Source organism: Trichosurus vulpecula, chromosome 2 (assembly GCF_011100635.1).
Source record: "Trichosurus vulpecula isolate mTriVul1 chromosome 2, mTriVul1.pri, whole genome shotgun sequence".
Lineage (NCBI taxonomy): Eukaryota > Metazoa > Chordata > Mammalia > Diprotodontia > Phalangeridae > Trichosurus > Trichosurus vulpecula.
This window is the reverse complement of record NC_050574.1, coordinates 299,170,830-299,192,888: the sequence shown is the minus strand read 5'-3', so window position 1 is coordinate 299,192,888 and position 22,059 is coordinate 299,170,830. Positions and strand designations below refer to the sequence as shown.

Genomic DNA, 22,059 nt, shown 5'->3' with positions numbered 1-22,059 from the left:
ATCAATAAAAACATTTTGTAGTATCCTAAATGCAGCTTAAGCATCCTGTCTAATTCCCAGTTCATTTCCCTTTTGCAGTATCTAAGATAAATATATTGATAGATGAACTCTGTATGGTATCTATCTCACCTCATGTCCAGATGGACAACTGTCCAGATTATGGCACTTTACTTTTTTTTCCCCCTGTGAGACTCAGAGTCTTTGGAGTGGTTCCGGACCTCATCCAGGAGGCTCTGCAGTATTACAGGGCTTGATGCAATCAGCATGATATCATGAGCAAACAGGAAGATCTGGAGGACCCTACCCTCTATAGAGAATTGTTCTTCATAGACTCTAAACTGGATCTCCTCCATGACAATGATGAACACCTTTAGCAAGTGTTCATCTCATGCTGCTTTATGCAAGGTTGTCTCTCTTCTTTTAACTTTCAAGGATTCTTTTTATGGTCAACCAACATTATGGGCAGTGGGATTTTATAGCTCTACATCTTACAGACAGTTAATAGAAAAAATATGGTCTGCTCTGTAACATTGTTTTTAGAAGCCTACCTGTTTCCTAGTAATACCCACTCAGAATGGCCCTGGTGCATGATTAGATTATTTTCACAAAAGCTTTATATTAATGGGAAAGTAGGCTTATGGTTTGGTAGTTATTAATGTTCTGTTGGAATTCTTTCCGTGTGATGTTAATTAGGTCTAAGATTGTTTTTTCCTACATCTTTATCGTTTCATCTGCTTCAGCTACCTTGAAAATTGGTCCTTTAATGCCCTCACAGTTGTTACCTCCATCACAATCCTCTTTGTATCTTTGGTCTGTTCCAGCAGCTTTTTGTTGTCTTCAGAACCATTTCAACCTCCTTGATAAGCACATCTGCAACTATGCTGTTAGTCTAAGCATGATAACTCCATTTTCCTTGATGGGGAAAAAGGTCTATATAAAAATCATTGCAGATCTTTGTTATCATTGGCTTTGGGATCATTTAGTACACATGCTTTGGTTTGGGCTTGAAGTTTTCGCAAATTTTGGATAACTGAGTAATGCAGCATATATATGATTCAATCTCTTCAGTTTATTTATTTAGCACCTACTATATGGCAGTAACAGTGCTCAGAAGCTTTGAAAAAGAGAAATAGCCCCTGCCCTCAAGGAGCTTACAGTCTAATGTGGGTAGACAACACACAAAAGGAAGCTGGAAAGGGGAAAGGTAGAGGAGGAAAGACACCGAAAAGTTCAGACCAAGCAGAGTTGCAATTGGAAAATGGAATGATCTGGAAAGTCCTGGTCTAGCCCTCTATAAAGGAGAGCTTTGGGTAGAGTTGAGTATCCAAGGTTGAGTTAAAGAACATGATGGGGAGATTTCCATTGATTAGCTTATCCTGGGAGGAGCATATTGTTCTGTGGAGTTAAGACCCAGCAGAGTTATAGATGAAAAGTACAGTGGATATAAAAATGAAGAAAATACAGAAATCGGGGTTTATTAATAAGTCATCAGCTGGGATGGAGATCTCCAGTGGCATGCTAAAGGACTCTGTTCTAGTTAGCATTTTTAGTGTATTTAGGGCAGAGAAAAAAAATAATAGTAGTAGTAGTAGCTGACATCCAGTGCTTTAAGGGTTGTAAAGCAAAGTACATGTATTATCTGATTCGATTTGCACAACGACCATGTGAGGGAAATGCTGTTATTATCCTCATTTTGCAGATGAAGAAATTGAGTCTGAGATAGATTAAGTGACTTGGTTGAGGTCACTCGACTAATAAATATTTGAAGTAGCATTTCAACACAGATCTCTCTGACTCCAAGTCATGAGCTCTAACTACACAGCACAGCTTCTCAGATGACACCTGGAAAGAATATGGTAATAGGTTTTCCAAGAGAATCTTTATTGACAGTTATTTTGATTGACTGGGTTGAGTCAGAATCAACCAGATGAAATTTTAACAACAGTAAATGTAAATTTTACATTGAGGGTTTTTTAAAAAAAAAATTATATAAGTGCAGAAAAGGGAAGAGACCTGACTTGATAACAGTTCATATGAAAAAGGTCTGGAAGCTATAATTAACCTTGAGCTCAATATGAACCAACAGACTTGGCCACTGGGAGTCTGAAGGGAAGGTGTAAAAATAGGGATAGGGATTATACCTGTGATTTCACTGTTTAGGGAATTCCTTCGTGAGGAAGTTCTACCTAATAATGAAGGATGGCACTTTCGCTGCAACTCAGAGAGTTTTAGAGCAATGGTGTCAAACTCGAATTGTAATGGAGGCCACTAGTCCATACACAAGGCTCCCTGCAGGCTCTATATTGCCTTAGTTTTAAAATGTAAGGTTATCTTTTTGTTTCATCAAATATTTCCCAGGTAAATTTTAATCTGGTTATTTGGGAGTGCTGTGGGCCAGATATTTGAAACCTCTGGTTTAAAGCACTGAGAGAGTTTCAAGTGACTTGCCGAGGGTCACATAGCTTGTTTGATGTCTCAGAAATAAGACTTGAACCTAAATCTTCCTGTGTTCAAGGCTGCCCCTTTAGCCACTACACATGCTGCTGTCTGTCATGTAGAGAGCTGTCTGTCTTTATCTCCCCCTGTCCAGAACAAAGGAGGGATAGGCCCACTACACTTGTGCTGGTTAGTGTTAGACAGTTGCTTGTGCCATTGAGAGGCCATCTCTAGGGCAGGGACTGGGTGAAGAGAAAAAGGGAAACAAAAGTTACATGATGATTTTATTATATCTTTAAAAGGAATAGTAAGTTGTATATAATAGATTTGCATCTTTTTTTCTATTCTTTGTTATGGAAATGCTTGTTGTATTTCTTAACTTAAGAATAAAATAATTTTTAAAAAAAAATGATTTGCTTAGGGTCACATAGCCTGTGGGTGTCAGTGGCAGAACTTTAATGAGGTTCTTCTTGACCTAGGGTATCTCTCTCTCTGTTCACTCTGTTATGCTGCCTCAGTAAACTGAGTCTCAGAGAAATCAAGTACTTTGTGAAAGTGAGGGAGGTAGGATTCAGGCAAGGTGCTTTCCCATCACACATATTTGCCTTCAGATGTTTGATGATCTTCTTAATTGTGTGCTTTGGAGCAACACAATATAAGTCAAGTCTTTCATGTCCTAACCTAGGAAGCTGCTCTTAGGAAGGATTTTATTTTTGATCAAATAGAAGGTTGTAGCAAAGCACTATTGTAAATATAAATAATGATAAAGTTTTTATTGATAGCAGCCTTGCTAAGCTGTGAGCTTCTTGTCCCTGGGAATGGCCAGAGATGTTTCCAAAGGATTTCCATATTGGGGGGCAGCTAGGTGGTGCAGTGGATAGAGCATCAGCCCTGGAGTCAGGAGGATTTGAGTTCAAATTCGACCTCTCTGACCCTGGGCACTTAACTCCAATTGCCTCCCCCCAAAATAAGTTTTTTTAAAGGATTCCCACATTGGGAAAAAATGGACATTGATTTAGAAGTCAGGAAACCTGGGTCCTCCTCTGTTGTTATCCTAGTTGTGTGGCTTTGCACAAGTAATTTCCCTCATCTGGGGCATCCCCAACTCTTTAAGAATCTATAGTTCTGTGTTTCTAGCCCAGCTAATATAGAGGTGTCTTGCTCCCTTGCACAGGATGGACACTTAACATACTTGATAAATTCAAGCAAGATTAAGATTATTGACAAAGAGAAAGTTTTAAAAAAAGTTATAGAGTTCACTCTTAAGCGACTCAAATCTGAGCACCCCAAGATTACAACCCTGGTGTCACACAGCATCCATAAATATGGGGACAGCTTTAATGCCTAGCCTGTGATGAAAGATATTCATTCAAATTTGGGGTAGTAATAGTACCTTCCTGAATTGAAACTGTTGAGCTCACAAGAGAAATGCTTTAAAAGTTCCTGTTCACCACATATTCATAGTACAAGACGGAGACATGTTTTTTGGACATAGTGAGGGACTTTGTTTTGCTTGTCTATACATGTTTGTAACCGGGTTGTTTGGGTTCCCTGCCCCCCATCTCAATGAAGGGGAGGGGAGAGGAAGAAGTGTGAGGAGGAGAAGGCAGATTTTTGTTGATTGAAAAAAAATATATTTTAAGAACACATTTATAGACAACATTTAGTCCTTGTGGAAAGTGCTACATTTTGCAAAATTGAAAGGAGATCTGTGCAATATGTCCCAATGGGTTTGTGTTGTAGTTTATTTTTGAAGTCTGAGGTAGTGCCTTTGTTTAGCCCTTCTCCATCTATCCCTCTCCTCCTACAACCACCCCCGCCCCTCTTTCCACACACCCCCCCCACCCCCACATTTCCCCTTTTCGATGGACACAGCCGACTGGCGGGATTAGTTGCAGCTGCTCCGAGGGTATGTTTCTATGTGCATATTTCTGTTTGAGTGGGCTCAGAGCTCTCTGAATGCTTGTGAATGGCTCCTGGCTTTGGGGACAGTGTTTAGAATGCATAATGAGAATCACTTGATAGATTGTATGTTTGACCAATAGAGCAGTCAGCTTTGGCTGGGGGTGGGGGGTAGGGGACTGTCTTCATTTCAGCCATTGAAGGAGCTTTTTTAGCTGTTGAAAAATAGCTTCCCATTACACAAAGGTCCCTATAGCACCATCTGCAAACATAAAGGCAAATGGAGAAACATATGATTTAAATGTAACTTATGCTCACTCATCTGAAAATTATTCATTTTAATTAGACTAAAGGAATACTAAATATGGAAATAAGATACTTAATGCTCTGGGATTAATGTTGTTGCTGCTTGGGTAGTGCATATTATATCTTAAGCAAATCCACATTGCAATGAGAAAATACTTATTTAGCAACAATATGACTTCTAGTCACCAAGTTCTCTTTGGCTTGTAAGTTTGTTGTTGCAGTAGAGGAGATTAAGTTTACATAGACTGTCCCATTAAACATTTGCCATGGCTTAAAATGTATTTCTCATTCTGCATCTCTAGTCTGTTATCCCTGGTTGATGAACCTGCCATTGAAGCCTTTATCCAAGTTATCAGTAAAAAGGCACAGATTCTTGGTCTCCTCCACTAGAAACCTCTTGTCTTTTGCTTCTCTTTGTATCCCCAGCACATAGCACAATGCCTACCGCATAGTAGGCACTGACTAACACATTGGTATTGAACAGGTAACACTTTGAGTAACTCCTTGGGTCCCTGCTCTAGGTTTATCTCTAAAGCTAAAACTTAAAGATTGGTTGCCAGTTTGTTTACATTAGTTAAATTAGAGCCCAGTGCTAATAAGGCCAAAATAAGGGTTTGAGTTCCAAGGGGCAATTTTACCTTAGCATAAAAGAAACATTGATTCTCAGCCAGACCACACCCCAGCTGGGGCCAAGACTGAGGGTCATAAGTTGTATCAGGCAAAGGAAAAAGCATGGCATTGCACCTGTTTCCACTCATGTTATGTTTCTATTAATATAATATTTTGGTACTGAAAATACAGTAGTTTTTTTTTTAATTGCCATTAATGATAACCTCTAACTTTAACAAATCCTTTGGCAAAATTCAGAAACAAAATACACTGTGGAGGAATGGCAGCTGGGTGACCGCTGACTTAACCTTCTATGTTTTCTCCTTCAGTGACTGCATCTGTTCTGACTCCAGCTATCACCTCTGTAGTGATGACTCTCACATCCTTGCCTCTGACCTCCCAGCCAAGCTCTATTCCTATATTACCAACTAGTGTGCAGCTTGTGTGGTATAGTGGACTGAGTGCTGTGCTTGGAGTCCGGAAAGATCTGAGTTCAAATCCTGCCTCAGACACTCACTAGCCGTGTGATGCTAGACATGTCACTTCATCTCTGTCTGCCTCAGTTTCCTTAACTGTAAAATGAAGATCATAGTAATAGCACCTATCTCCCAGGGTTGTTGCAAGGATCAAAAGAGATGATATTTGTAAAGTGCTTTGCAAACCTTAAAAGCGCTATGTAAAATGCTAGCTATTATTGTCAGCTGTTGTTCTACTGATTGTTGGATGTTCTTGCAATCTTATGAAACTCAGCATGTCCAAAACCAGTCTCATTATCTTCTGGTTCCAAACCAGCTCTCCATTCTGATAGACCTGGTCATAATGTATTGATGTTAAACCAAGGATACACACAGTGAGGATCGCCAGCCTCTAGCAGAAATCAAGCACATGGGTGATGAGCTTGTCTAGTCTGGTCATATCAACCAAGCTGGCAAAGTGATATGAGTAACGCTTGAAGGCTGGAGCTTACCCTGCTTTATGCCTATGAGGACAAATAGACGTGGAGCTTCTCACAAATGCTTCCTTCTAGGTTAAGCTGACTCCAGGTATCTTGAAATTGATCAACATTTATTAAATGCCCACTTTGGGCCAGGAACCATGCTAAGTGCTAGAAATTCAAAAAAAAAGCCTCTGCCACAAAGGAACTTCCATCATGGGGGAGAAAACTCGTATGCATATGAGCGAATACATACCATATAAGTGGATATAAAGTAGATACAAGGTAACCTTGAGGAAGTTCCCGCAGCTGTGGTTGGGAGAAGAGGTTCATAGAAAAGGGGGCATTTGAGCTGAACTTTGAAGGAAACTAAGGGTGCCAAGAGGTAGGAGTAAGGAAAAAGGGCATTCCAGGCATGGTCAATGCAAAGTCTTGGACACAGGAGATGGAATATCATGTGTGAGGAACTGAAAGGCCAGTTTGGCTGTGGGAAGGGGGAAGTGAGGTGTAAAGTCCTACAGGGAATTCAGAGCCACTGGAGTCTATTGAGCAGGGTAGTGACATGGTCAGATCTGTGCAGATCTGTGCTTTAGGAATATCTTTTTAGGTGAATAATGGGAGAGGAGAGATAAAGCTTGAGACTGGGAAACCAAGTGTCCCTTCCTAAAAGAGGTACAATCTACAAAGACCTATCACTCAACGCTGTTTCTCCTCCTTGATGATGGTAGATTTTGTGTTGCTTGTCCTATGTGCAAGTCTTTAGAGTGGAATAAATATGATCAAATTTATTACAAAATACTCCTGAACAGTTTATTCCTATGGCTCTATCTCTTGCTTTTGAAATGACATTTTGTTCAGGAAAATGTCGTGAGATTGGGGAGTCATATGAAATTTCTATTCTTTCAGATACCATGTCTCTAGATGCCACTTTAAAATGATAATGTATGTGAAAGTGCTTTAAAATTTTTAAATGCTATACAAATATAACAGTAACATCATTATCAACATCATCGAAACTATTAAGATATAGCTCTGTAATCTAAAGCAGACAACATTATGGAAACTACTTAACTCATCAAAGATGAATACCTTAGAACACGGAGCTGAAAAAAATCTGGCCTAACTCAGCCCATACATGTTTGTTTTAAAACTCCTTATATGGTTGTCTTTGGTTCTAGAAAAAAAAATAATCATTATTCTCATGCTTTTCCGCATTGTCAGAAATTCTCATTCTTATATTTAAAATGACCTGCATCATGCCTGATATCTTTCAGGTGCTTATATATCCAGAAAGAAAAGACCTATTACTTTGTTATGACACCACCAACATAAATGTTTGGCAGAAGTGATTAAGTAGGAGCCACAGTTCACCATAATTCACCTTCCAGTCAACATCCAGTTGAGCAGTCACCAAGTATATGGTAAACTGGAGCAGAAGTGCATAACACTGCCATGGGCCACTCACAAAAGCAGCAGAACCAGATGTATAATTGGGAAATGCTTAACAAAATAAGTGAAAATATAATTTAAAAAATAGTATTACATTTTAAAACTAAGTTATTATGCCTCTGCAGGAATCCTTACGTATGGATTAGTGGCCTCAGTTGCCTTTTTAGTTAAACATCACTATCATCCATGCTATTATAGCATCATAGTGATTATATTATATTTTTCTTTTTTTTCATTGAATTTGATTTCACTTGTGTAGGGATCTCCTAGTAAGGAAAATCACTCCATCAGTGAAGATAGGCACCAGTTCTACAATTTATATATGTTAGAGCATTGCCTGGGCCATGAAGGATTAAGTGGAATAACCATAGTCACACAGTCAGTACGTGTCAGATGCAGTCTTTGAAACCAGGTCTGTCCTGATTCCAAGTCCAGTTTTCTATACGTTACATCAAATTGCCTCTCAAGTTGTGTGTTTAAAGAAAACCAGACTTGATAGCTAAAAACCCAGGTATAGTCAGGTTCTCAATTCCACGTTCGAAAGCATTCTTCCTGGGTGAGTCAGTGTTAGTTTTGTTGTGTAGTTGGGATGCTAGGGACTATATCTCCATAAATTATTTTAATAATATTGACACCACTTAACATTTTTAAGGCAGTTTTAAGTTTGCAGAGCACTCATATAATGCTTTATTTTTTTCTTTTTTAATGTATTTATCATATAATAATATTGTGTGTTGTGGCTATCTATGTTGATGTCCTGTCATTCGCCTCCTCCCCCACTACCACTGTAAGCTTCATGAGGGCAAAAAGCAAGTCTCATCTAAACTTTTTCTACTCCAGTTCCCAGCTCAGTACAATGTACAGTGAATGTTTGTTGTCTTCAAAAAGACCAACTCCCCTAGTACAAGGAGTTGACAGCCTAGTTAGAAAAAACAAATGAAAATGACTTAGAACGCAATAAAAACAAGTTACATTTTTACCGTGCTTTAAACATCCAAATGAATATAGATTTATATTATTTGGCTACTATATGAAGGGAGAGAAAGAGTACTTATGGGAGGATGGGAAGGGTAGAGATTATTTCCTGGCTTTCCAGATTTCTCCTTAGATTCCTTTCCCATTGGTGACATTTGAATGATGAGTGTTTCTATTTGGTGTCTTCTCAGTGTCAGTACATTTGAGGAATCCTTTGGGTGAAAAGGCAGCTTTTTGGAGGGGTAGGGAGACCAAATGAAAGCATTTTGCCTCTGGCTTTCTCTCTTCTGAAACCCAGATGGCTGCTGGTGGGGAGGAGGCTCCCTTTGTTGTAAAAGAAAATTCCTTTCCAAACCTGGTAGTGTAGCCTGGGGGCCTTTGAGTTAAATCAAAGTCCTGGACCATGGTGTGTTTGTTGGAAAGGCTATGATGAGCAGAGCACTGCTTGTATTTTCTTGGTACTTTGCCCTGAACTGCTTTCTGATCCAGTGGGCAGGCTGAGAGTTAGTGATATAGTGATAGTATCCCTTAGAACTGAAATGAATGAAAATTGAGCAAGAAGGGCAGGATGGAAAGGATCAGAGAAGGAGATAATTCTAATGAAACAACTGTCCTTGCCTGGCAAAACTCAACGTAGTCTAAAGTTAGACAAACAAATAACACAAATAGAGCAATAAATCCAAGGCTAAATCCTGAACTCAAATATAGGGACATATTGTGTGTAGGGGTAAGCCCAATGAATTGGAAACTCTGTTCCAAGTATTAATGAATCATGAGTTATGAGGCTTATATAATTCTGTTTGTAGAGTCCAATGTAGTCAGGATACTCCAAGGGCTTTGGAAATCAGAGTCAGTGAATATAAATCAGACGTTAAAAGCAAAAGCTGAGACAAACTGCAAGGAAAGAAAGTATCCAGCATATGGCCATTGAAAACAAACGAATCAGAAATTTTGGTGCAGAGGAACATGGCCAAAAATGATGATGATATAATGAATGATGAATTTTAATTGACACTGTTGATAATTAGTTTGAAGGCCTGGTGGGACTTTTTCCTCCCCAACTTTATTTTTATTTTCATTTTCAGAATCTGTCTGTCTTAACCCTCCCTCCCTCCTCCAATCCCAGCCCTATGTTCTGTGAATATTTTGTTGTGTCCGGAATTAACCATATTTTGACAAGCCTCATGAACAGTTGTTACGCAGAGCCAACTTCAGCTGCCCCAGAGGAGTTGGTAGGCAAGCATAAGCTGGCATTTCCCAGAGTCCCAAGTTTGAAGGATAAAACTTGTGGAATACCAGATGGTTTGTTTTTCTGTTTTCTTTACCATGCATTATCCCAGGAGATAGAGAAACAATGTTCCTGACAGCTTTATGCAGTCATGCCCTGCTGATTATTTCCCACCTCTGGAGTTATTAGGCCATGATAATTCATCATCTACTAATGATGCTGCTAAATTATTCAAGAAATAATGAATAATTGGTTGACCAAAATAGATGGTGAAAATACTCTCAGCACCCTTGCTTCCTTTCTCATCCTATTCATCTCTCTATAGGAAAAGCTGTTAGAAAAAAACAAAAACCATGCAGCATAAAGTACATTAGAATCTTTAAAATTCTCTTTGCATTACTGAAATTTTAGTTTAATAGATACTTAAATCATATCTTATGTTAAAACTTGATAGGTCCTAACAGGCCACCTAGTCTGATCTTCCATTTCCCTCTCTTTTTTCCCTTTCTTTCTTTCTTCCTTCCTTTCTTTCTTTTTTTTAAACACATAAGGAAACCAAGCCCTAGAAAGGTAAGTGACTTGCTTAAGGTCACACAACTCTTTAGTGGCAGAGCTGAAGCTAGAACTAGTGTTTTTCCCGGTGTAAAATTAACTATCTTTGATGTGAGGGGGCAGCCGTGGTGTAGTAGAGAATTGAATTTGGAGTGTGAATGCTTGGATTAATAGTTGTGTAACTTTGGGTGATGTATAAATCAGCCTGTTAACCCTCAATTTCTTCATTGCTCAAATGGCAGTAATTATATCACCTGCTTTACAGGGGGTTGTGATTATCAAATGAGACAGTATATATAAAGTGTATTGCAAATGTAAATCACTAAAAATGGCAGCCGTTGTTTCCTTTGACATTGTTATCATTGTTATTATTAATAAGAATTGAATTTTTGTGTGCTTTACCTTGATGTTAATGTAAACCTTTTTTAAAAAAATCTGAGTTTTGTTGCCTCTTAAATTTGTCTTTAATTATACTTATTTTGTTCACTATCTGTGCTTTTACTTTTCTTCATTTCATGTTTCTTCTAAAATTTGCTTGCAGGCATGTGCTTCTTATCAAGAGCACTTTAAAATGAAAAGAGAGAGGGCAGAAAGAAAGGTAGCTGCATAGAATGATTAATACTTGTGCCACAGAGACTTACAAGCCCAATGTAGAATGAAGATTAGCAATGGAGATACTCAGTGGTTTACATGAAATAATTCAAGAAAAACGGTAATAGTACTTACATAGACACTAGTGTCTGTATACCAATTCACTAGATACTGGTAATAAACACATTGACCTAAAAGTCTTAATGCAAAGAGATGAATTCTTCTTCATAGGTGTCATTGAGATTAGATCAAGGTGTAATGCTCTCAACAAAACAATTCTAAGGGGGAAGAAAGTGGGAGAGCTATTTAAGAAGACTTGGATGCATAGGAAACGTCAGTGGACCTGGATTTTTCAAAGATATGTAGAAGATAGAAGCAATGGCACAAGGAGATCTGAGAATGTAAATCCACATAAATAGGCAGCATTCCTATATACCACGAACAAAACCCTGCAAGAAGAGATAGTCAAAGATACCCCATTTAAAATAACTCTAAACTGTATAAAATATCTGGGAGAAAATCATTGCCCCAGAAAAGGTAGTTTAATCCTTGGGAGCTGATGAGATCACACTCATTGTTTGCAGGCATGACTTACTGGATGAAGATCCAGCAAAGGAGACTGAAGAGAGGCCAGACAGTTGGGAGGAGACCCAGGAAAGACTAGTATCCCAAAAACCTGAAGAGAAGAAAGTATCAGGGAGGAAAAGTTGATCAATAGTGTAACAGCCTGCCGAGGTCAAGAAGGATGAAGATTGAGCAAGTCCATTAGATGTGACAATTAAGAGATCACTAGAGGAGAGAAAGATCGTGAGCCAAGTGCTGAGCTCATTGAGGAAAGAAGGGTGTGTCCTAGAAATCTATATATAACAGCTACCAGAATTGATTGGGTTTTAAATATGCATTGAATGAACCTCAAAAGAGAAAAGATGACTGAGTGATGGCTATAGAGGGAGAGCCTGCAAGTAGCATTGAGGAGCAAGGAGTAATTCAACTCCATCAACTCAGCCAGTGAGTCAGGGTGTATTGAATGAAAGTGCCACCAGTATTGGAAAAAGTGGCCGGGGTAACTGTCATCTGGACGATAGAGGGCCTCAGTGAGTACAAGAAAGGTAGAGGGAACAAGTCTTCCTCTTATCTCTAGGACTAAATACAAACCATTCTATTTGTCTTTTTTTTTTTTTACTGGAGCTGAGTGTATTTATCATATATTAGGATATATGTTTCTCCCCAACTCTCCTACCTTCAAGATAAAATATCATGATATAATGTTTGCTGTATGATCCTCCATGATGCCTTTGCAGCTGAGCTGGTGCCTTCAAGTCAGTCCCCAAAAACACAATCTCTCAGCATTTGTATATCCATCTTCCCACATCCATTTCACAAATATGGTTCATCCTTTGACAGTTCCCACTTTTTCATGGGGGGTGGGGGGGATCCTGGTATCACTGGCTTTTCCCCTAGATGTTTGTAGTAGCAATTTAGATTTGAAGATCTTTCCCACCCATTAATGGGCCATGTGACCTGCTTACACAGGAAGCCTAAGTCACAGGTGGGGAGATGTTATGGCTGTTAATGGCCACCCTTGCGATTGTTAGAACTGAACAGGCTGACTTAGCTCTACTGTGAGTTTGTTTTGGGGAAGACCCCAGCAGGGGGTCAGAGAGGTTTTGAGATGGTGAGGCTCCATATTGTGATATTCTCTGTTGAATGTTTTGGGTTCCTTGCTGTTATGATGAAGTGGACTGACTGGCTGTGGGAGCTGAGCATTTGGTTATGGGATGCGGTTCTCTGGTGTCTGGATAAATGGTTTATTTCTTCTACCTTCTATGTGGAGAGTCTCATATACTTAACAATACAGAACTACATAGGCATTTTGACAATTGTCATCTACGTTGTTATTATTGCCCTACTGTTTCAATGTTATAGTACCTTCAGCTGAGCTCTCACCAGGAAGCCCAGACTCCAAAACTTTCACAGTAGTCATGACTGAAGGAGGAGAGGCTGGCCGATGACCATCTCGAGTACAATAATAATTGTTTGAAAACATGGCTAGGGCCCACTGGCAGCTGATAGGAAGTGGCTGAGTTCTCTTAGCTATCTCCTAGTAATGTAACTGCAATTTAGGGTGGAGAATATGCCCCCGAGGCTGAATTCCAGAGCCACTGAATGAAACCAGTAGCCTAAGCCATCTTGGGTCTGGGCTGAAGGTTCTATTTGTCATTTAAAGCCCTTCACACCTGCTCCAGCTGCCTTTCCAGCCTTGTGCATTGCTATCCTTCATGCACTCTGAAGTGCAGCCAAACTGGCCGCCTTCTTCTTCATACAAGATATCCCATCTCTCATCTCTTTGCCTTTGCATACACTTTCTGTTCATGCCTCTCTGTCTCTTAGAGTTCCTAGCTTCTTTCAGAGCTCAGCTCAAGCATCCCTTCCTTCATGAGGCCTTTCTGCATTTCCCCACTGCTAATGCCTCCTTCTAAAATTTCATCAGTCTGTTAGCATTTACTAAATACCTTGTGTGTGCCAGCCACTGTGCTAAGCACTGGGGATGCAAAGAAAGGCAGAAGACAGTCCCTGCCCTTGAGGAGTTTAGCGTTAAATGAGGGGAGATAACATGCATTGTATAAACAGGATATGTGCTGGGTAAATTGGAGATAATCTCTAAACCCTGAGATTAAAGAGTTCTGGGCATGGCTTTTGGCAGAAATTTGGATTTCAGCTGGGACTTGAAGGAAGCCAGGAGGTAGAGATGATGAGGGAGAGAGTTACAGATGTGGGAGGCAAGCAGTGAAAATGGAGTTGGGAGATGAAGAGCTGTGTGCGGGGAACAATAGGAGGCCAGTGTCACTGGATCAAAGTGTGCATGGAGGGAGAGGAGAGGTGTAAGACATAGAAAGACTAGAAAGGTAGGAAGGGGCCAGGTTTAGAGAGCTTTCAGAACCAGAAGATTTTACATTTGATGCTGGAGGCATAGGGAGCGACTGGAGTTTATTGAATAACAATCAGACTTGTATTTTTAGGATGATCAATTTGACATCTCATTGGCAAATGGACGGGAGTAGGGAGGGTCTGGAGGCAGGGAGACCAATCAGAAGGCTATTGTAACATTCCAGATATGAAGTGACGAGGGCCTGCACTAGAATGGCAGGAGGGTCAGAGGAGAGAAGGGGGCATATTTGAGAGATGATAAGAAGGTAAATGACGGGACTTCACCACTGATTTGGATATGGTGGGGGAGAGGGTGAGAAGGAGCGAGAAGTCAAGGGTGACATTGGGGTTTCTATCCTGGGTCACTGGGAGGATGGTGGTACCTGGACCATAATGGAGCTTGGAAGACAGGAGAGTTTCAGGAGAAAAATAATGAGTTCATTTTGTCCATGTTGAGTTTTAGTTGTCTCATAGACATCCAGTTTAAGTTGTTGCCTAGGCAGTTCTACTTCTATGTGTAAATCTTGTGTGTCTTGATAGAATGTAAGTTCCTTAAGAGCAGAGACTGTTTCATTTTAGCCTTTGTACCCCCATAGACAAAATTTTATATACTAAATAAGTGTCGATATATACCTTCATTTGGATTTTTGACTCATTTATTTTGTCATGTAGAAGCCAAATGGTGACAAGAAATTATCAAGAAAATGTTATCTTACATAATTTTAAATGCATTTCTGTGAAATTTAATTGACAGGTAAAAGTGACAAAGATACATGGTTTTGGGGGGGAGGAAGGGTGGGCTGGACTCATGAGACATGTAATTATACCAAGTGAAGCTGACAGGTCACAGAATCGCTGTTACCGAAGTCGAACATTGCTATGCCTTACTTGTGTGTTTTCTTGTACCTCATAGAAAGAGGAGTTTAGTGGTTCTGTCTCCAGAGCATTTAACTTCATATTCAGTAATCATATACACATATATGTGTACATGTTGTATATTAAGTCTCTCCTCCCCCCAAAAATTTAACATAAGCTTCCTTGAGAGCAGAGACTGTTTGTTTTTATATTTGGGTTCCCCTCTCCCAGCGTAGTTCTTGACATATAGGTGCTTAAATGCCTATTGAATCATTGATCAGAATTTTACAAAGGGGACTTCTATGTCTGCTCTCTCTGTGCTCAGACTGACAGCCCAAAAGTTCTCTGTCTCCACTAACAATGGCGGAATGTTTAATGCACAACTGAACGATGGAGAATGTCTTAGTCATTGTGTCTTTTTCCTCCCATTTACCAACAGCAGTCAGAACTTTTGGCTGAATCAAGTCCAGAAAAATTGGGAGTAACCCAGCAACATCGCCGAAAAGTCGCTTCTTTGAACAAGCAAATTCAACAGAAAACCAAACTTCTAGAAGAGGTTAGTCTCTTTACAATTTTATTTGCTTAAAATGAAATCATATCCTGGAAGAGGTGAGAGAAGGGGCAAAGAGTCTACCAGCATCAAAAAGGAGAGAGAAGAAAGTAGGAAGAGAATAGGGTGAGAGGAAGTAAGAGGGAAGATGCTGGAAGGGAGTTATGGGACATGGGGATAGAATGATGGGAGGACCCTTTGGTTAGGAGGTGCCACACAGGATCCCACTGGAAGAGTTAGTTCTTGGAAGGTAATGAAAATGTTAGGGTATACGAAGCTTATTGTGTATGTTAGTTGCTAGTTTCATGAAAATGCTTTTTGCAGAGGACCATGGGAAAGAGAACATTCTTTTCTGAAAAACAAAAACATCAGTTGTTTCTGTAACAATTAATTTTTTCCCAGAAATGCACTCACATTTGTATTTCAGACTCATACATTTCTCAGTGTTACTCACCCAGCATGTTCAAAAGGTGTAATTACAGTGATTGATCCAAACTCAGCCATTCCTTTGTTCAGACTTCTCTTTGGCTGCTGAGTGTTTTCTGCTTAAAGAGGCTTTCACTGCCATATTCCAAATGGAAGGAATGTGACAGTTCCCCCAAGAATGTAATGGAAAAGGATCGGATTAAGATGAAAGGATTATCAGTATGTCATTTCCCATTTGGTTTAGAGAGGGAGTCAGCTCTCTGCTTGGAGGAAATCTCCCTCCTGTTACTGACCAGTTATCCTGTCAAGGATAAATATGTGTGCACAAATGATTCATTCAAAAAATACTTAACACACAAGTGGGATTAGAGAAACCAGGTTTCAGAATTAATTTTCAAACTCTTTTTGAATACAAAATGGGCTGTTCTCTTAAGAAAGACAGCTTCCAAATATTACTGCAAAAGTTCTTGATAGATATGGATGTTTGCTTTTAAGTCAAATATAGCAAACTCTCAAAATTATTTGCATGTCTTGAGGCCTGAGATTTGATTTAAGTAGTAGTATGTCTTAACTCCAAAATTTTTATAGGAGGGATAAATCCCATATTTCATTAGGTTGTTGCCATTTAGTTCAGAAATAATTTTTTCCTTTTTGAAGGCTATTTCTCTGATCTCCATGTGATTATGTAGACCAGGGCTTCTTAACACGTTTTGTGTCATGGACACCTTCTTGGAATAGTAATTTTAAATGCATAAAATACATGGTATTCCAAAGGAAACGAATTATATTGCAACGTAGTTATCAAAACATTCTTAAAATGAGTGTAGACCCTAGGTTTAAAAACCTTGACGTAGACTATATAATCATAGCCAGGGTAGACCCTTGGCAATAATCTCCTCAGAGTACTGAGGCTTCTACTTCTGTACCTTCAGTATCCAGCACATCCCATCATACTTTAACCTGAATGCCAGTCAATAGTGGGAGTCTGCCCAATGGTGAGGTATACACGTGTTCAGGGAAGACTAGTACCTCTGGTGTGAGGGCTATTTTCCACTTTTGATCTCAACCTGATTCACCCAACCTTCACATGTGGCTCCAGGAGCACACACAGCTGTCACACCTGATAAACCATTTCAGCAGACAGGCTAAACCAGGTTGAGGGTAACTGAAGGGCTTCAAATCCACTAGTGAGTTGGGAGCATCCCCGAGCATGTGAAGACTTCCCTCAGCAGAATGGGTGGGTGAGAACAATTTGTTCCAACAGCTATGAAGGCAGCTGAAGCAGGTGCTGTAGAGCTCTTAGAGCTTGTCTAGACATCAAAGACACCAAGGTCATTTGCTGCATCCTTGACCATCACCAGTCATCTTGACTCTGTCTTGCCACTGGACTCTGATAACTCTGGAAGAGAGAGTGAGGCTGACAGCTTTGTGCAACTCAGCCTCACTTCAATCCAAAAGACATCACCCATACCGTTTTACCTTTTTTACCTACCTCAAAGTGCTGTGGTGACAAGCAAGTGATGAAGCAGCAGGTGCAAATAAACAGGGAGCTATAGCCACAACCCTGCACACAATAAATATTTATTAAGCACCTACTATGTCCCAGGCACTGTGATAAACACCATTGATACAAAAAAAGGCAAAAACCAGTCCCTACTTTTAAGAAGCTCATAGCTTAATGGAGGAGACAACATGCAAAAATCTCTGTATGAATAAGCTATAAACAGGAGAAATTAAAGTTAATCTTAACAAAAAGTTGGGATCTTAGCTAGTATTTGAAAGGTTTTAAAGGGCAAACAGGATTTTATAGATTATTCTGAAAATAATGGGAAGAAACTACTGCAGTTTATTGAATAAAGGGAGGGGTGTGACACAGTCAGATCTGCAATTTAGGAAGATCAGTTTGACAGCAACTAAGTCTAGAGAATCAACTTTTAAAGGATTTTTGCACATTTCCTAAAATCATTTTGTGAAGAGCTTCTTCTTTTGTGCAGAGGGTATTTTTTTTTAATGAAGAAGGTAGAGATGATGTCCTGGTGGCCATTTAAAATGTTAACTCAATAAAAAAATGTATAGCTTGAAAAATACTAAACAGAATTAATTATCTTTTTCTTGGATTTGATGAAATTCTGCATATTTTTCACCATCTGGTCTAGCCCATCTGTCATAAGTAGTTAACCAAGTAACATTTTTTCCAAATGTACTAAAGCCATACTTTCATGATCAGTTCAGATTAATTCAGTTCAGACGCAGTGTGGTATAATGGAGAAAACCTTGGTTCTGTAATCCAGCAGCTTGTCTTCAGATCCTGCCTCTGACCTTTATGGCCTGGGAAATTTACTCTTTCTGGGCCATTCCATAAACTGAGGTGGTCAGACTGGATGGCCCTTCTGACTAGAGCCAGGATCTTATGAACTGTATTTTGTGGTTTGTTGTTTATTCTCTTCCGTTGTGTCCAACTCTTCATGACCATCTCTTTTGTCTTTAAAAGCATTAATTAACATTCGAAGCAATTAGATTAAATTTCCTTCACCATCTCTGAGGCAATGGCCAGGGACAAAACATTGACCTGGGAATCATGAGATCTAGGTTCTAGTCTTAGATTTGTCACTAACTCATTGTGTGTCTTTGGTCAATTTTTGTTTTTCTCATCTGTTAATTAAAAAAAAAAAAGGTTGGATTAGACTGTTCCTAAAATCCCTTTTAGTGCCAACGTTCTGTGAATTTATTGCTTGCTGTGGCAAAGAGAAGCAAGTTTAAAAAAAAAAAAGAGTATTCTGTAGGGGTTGAGTCTGTAGGGGCTGAGTTTTGTGCTATTTTATTTTTCAAGTAAGAAAAACTCTTGGGAGAATAGCCCCAACAGCTCCAACACCATCTCAAATTAGCTCAAAATAATCTGCATTTGCCTACAGGCTCACTTACTGACCTCATTCTAGTTCATCTGATTCTAAAGGTTTTTCCCTCCTATTTGTTTATAGGGAGATATAATGACATTGTGGAAAAAACACTGGCTGCCTTGAGAGGCGGTGGACTTTGGGCCCAGGTCTCAGTTCTCTGCCTCAGTGTCATCTTCTGCTGAATGGGTACAATAATGCAATTCTGCCCTACCCTACTAGAAAGGATATTGTGAAGACCATTTGTAATAAGGATATTATAGTGCTTTGAAAACTATAGAACACTACGCAAATGCACAGTGTCATTATTCTGCAAACCACTTTTTTGCTTTTCTTAACCTCTGTATCCTTTACAGTTGCAGGCCAAGTGCGCAGACTTACAAGCTAAATATGATGAAGCGAAGACAAAACTGTCAGAAGTAAGTTTCTCTCCTTCTTTGGCTTTTGAAAAAAAAAATTGTTCAGCCACGCATTTGGTACAAGGAACTATTGATGACTTTTGATCCGTCAGTATTTATTGAATTTATACTGGTGCAGGAGAACTGCAGAGTAATAGATATGGCCCCTGCCCCCAAGGAGCTTACCATCTAGAAAGAGAGCTAGGATGGCCCTACATGAATCACCTATGAAAAGTTAAATAACTTAAGAAAGTATGTTACAAATGTCAGGAGTAGTAGATAGAGTGGGTGCTCCAGTGAATTAGAGTGGAAAGCGGTCATAGAGGCTGGAGAGAAGGTATCATAGGAGTGGTATTTCAGCTGAGCCTTGAAGGTTGGATGGTGGGGTTTGGAGAGGCAGAATAGAGGAAGAATAGGCACCTAGGCTGGGGAACCTCATAATACACACATGGCTGAGGATCCTAGGGAAGTAGAGAACATAGACATTCCCTCAAGAAGTTTATTGTTCAGTGAATTCATTAAGAGAAAAAAGTTGTTTACCTTTGGAGATGTCAGACTTTAAATATATATATGTATATGTATATCATATAGGATCATTGAATATTCTAACTCGTTTTGAAAAATTGAGGAGATGATTTTTTAAAAGTGAGATAGTGCATTGTGACCTAGAACATTAGTTTATATTAGATTAAATGATCTTTTGGGTTACAAATATCCTAAGGTTACCGCCAAGAATTCATATCTCATGGATCTCTACTTTTCTTCATTTTGTTACCAAGGTAAAGAAAAGAGGGGGAAAAAATCTATTAATAGCACATCTATTTTCTTATAAAAATAGTTCAACTTTGATGAAGTAATATTTGGTGGTTCTCATCAGACCCCTTTCATTCCTTTCATGTGCCAGAAACAAATGAAACTTGTCCCTGAAGTTTTGGAAAAATATGAACTAAAATGTTCAGCTCTATTTCTATTCTACGAACAGATTGAAGTAACTTGGTCTTTGACTGAGATCGTTTAATTCTACATGTAATCTCCTTCCAGGTCATTGGTAGGTATTTTTCAGACTTGATTAGTTCTCCTACAAGGGTGGGGAACCTGTGGCCTCAAGGCCACATGTGACCCTTTAGGTCCTCAAGTGTGGCCCTTTGAATCCAAACTTCACAGAACAAATCCTCTTAATAAAAGGATTTGTTCTGTAAAACTTGGACTCAGTCAAAAGGCTGCACCCAAGGCCCTAGAAGGCCACATGTGACCTTGAGGCCCAAGGTTCCCCACCCCTGTACCTAGAAACTTGAGTGGAGAGATTTCAGCATTTTTCAGACTCACTAGTGCTGAGCGCCTGTTCTCCATATCCACTGAGGACCAAATGAGAGGAAATTTATTTTGATTTACAGCAGAAAGGTTTTAGGTTGGTTATAGGGGAAAATTTCCTGACTATGAGTTGAAAATTATTAGAACCTGTAATTAAGGGAGATAATTAAGGGACACTGGAACATCTCTTTCCTGAGCTCTTAAAATGAACATGTCTTGGAAAGTGTGGGGCATTCTTGCCCAGAGGCAGAGAGTTATACCTGATAACTTTTCAAGGATCTTTCAGCCCTTGGGCCTTAGAATCTTAGGTCCAGGAGGAAATGTATAACTTAAACCACACAAAAAGCTACCTGCTTAATGATAAAGCCAAAGTATAGAAAAGTAGTTTCTGGATTGGGAAGTGTGTATGGGCAGAGTGAGATGGGAGAGTAGGAAGCTTTATATCAAAAATGATGCTTTAATGATAACCCTGCCAGCATCTGAGAATGTCCTCCAAAGCAGTAGTCTTTGGTTTAGAAAGGGATCAGATGAATGGCTCATTCGTTTCAGGGTGATTTACACTCTCTAGCCTATACATTGTTGAGTCAGAGAGTTATTTCACTCAGTATCTGATTTGACCTGCTTTTAGAAGTGTTCCTTTCAGTCTTTATAGCCTTGTGTCTTACATACTTTTGAGAGAATGCAGAATTCCAAGAGACCACATATTCCACTCTAGTAATTTTGAAGGACATCAGAAAACAGATGTAATCTGTGAAGTAATTTCCCGAACAGCAATAGCTGGCAAGTATGGATCTTTGCAGTCAGTCCTGCCCGTGGTAGCTCCCAGAAGTCCTCACAGTCCCTCCCACCATTCTCTCATAGCTGGGCAAGATGGCTCCAGGCCATCACCACTACCACATTGTGACAGTAGGTGCCAGTGACCAACCCCTCTGGCACATGCACTCCTGCACTCCAGTTCGACTTTCCCTTAGATCCAGACCTAAACAGTGAAGTCTACAAAAGAAATATTGTAAAACACACACACACACACACACACACACACACACACACAAACACACACACAACCAAACTAAGATAAAATAAATAAAATTAGAAGTCAATCCAGTCAACAAGCATAAGCATCTTCTAGGGGCCAGGCACAGTGCTAAGTGCTAGGACTACAAAGAAAGACAACAAACAATCCTTGCTCTCAAGGAGCTCATGCTTTAGAAGAAAAGTTATAGAGTACAAGCTTTTCAATTAAAGTAAATGCTGGGTGTCAGCTAGGTGGCACAGTGAGTAGAGCACCGGCCCTGGAGTCAGGAGGACCTGAGTTCAAATTTGGCCTCAGACACTTGACACACTTACTAGCTGTGTGACCTTGGGCAAGTCACTTAACCCCAATTGCCCTGCCTTACCCCCCTGAAAAAAAAATAAAGTAAATGCTAAATGAAGCTACTCTAAACACTAGTCCATGGTAAATTTGCACTCCCTATCTCTACCCCAGATCTAGTAGGAGCTTCAGTCTCCCTGTGAGCCTGCTTCATAGTTCTGAACTCACCTGATGGCCACCTGAAGGGCATTTTCTTGTCCTTTGTCCTCCTTCATCCTTCACTAATTAAGGAGAATGGCTAGCTGAAGCCCTGGCTCCTGCAAGCTGAAATATAGTAGTCTTCATTCTGCCGTTCATTTTGCTTCAGTGAATGCCCCAGCCGTATTTAAAAAGAAAATCACAA

At 39.7% G+C, this 22,059-nt stretch overlaps 1 protein-coding gene across 2 annotated transcripts in view; it reads left to right on the top strand.

The window, feature by feature from the left end:
- CCDC93 (coiled-coil domain containing 93) overlaps positions 1-22,059 on the top strand; it is a 123,912-nt gene that overhangs the window by 58,542 nt on the left and 43,311 nt on the right. For both annotated transcript variants that reach the window (XM_036743449.1, XM_036743448.1), the window contains 2 exons: positions 15,205-15,321; positions 18,992-19,054. In XM_036743449.1, coding sequence (XP_036599344.1) covers positions 15,205-15,321; positions 18,992-19,054 — 180 coding nt within the window. The remainder of the gene's footprint in view (positions 1-15,204; positions 15,322-18,991; positions 19,055-22,059) is intronic.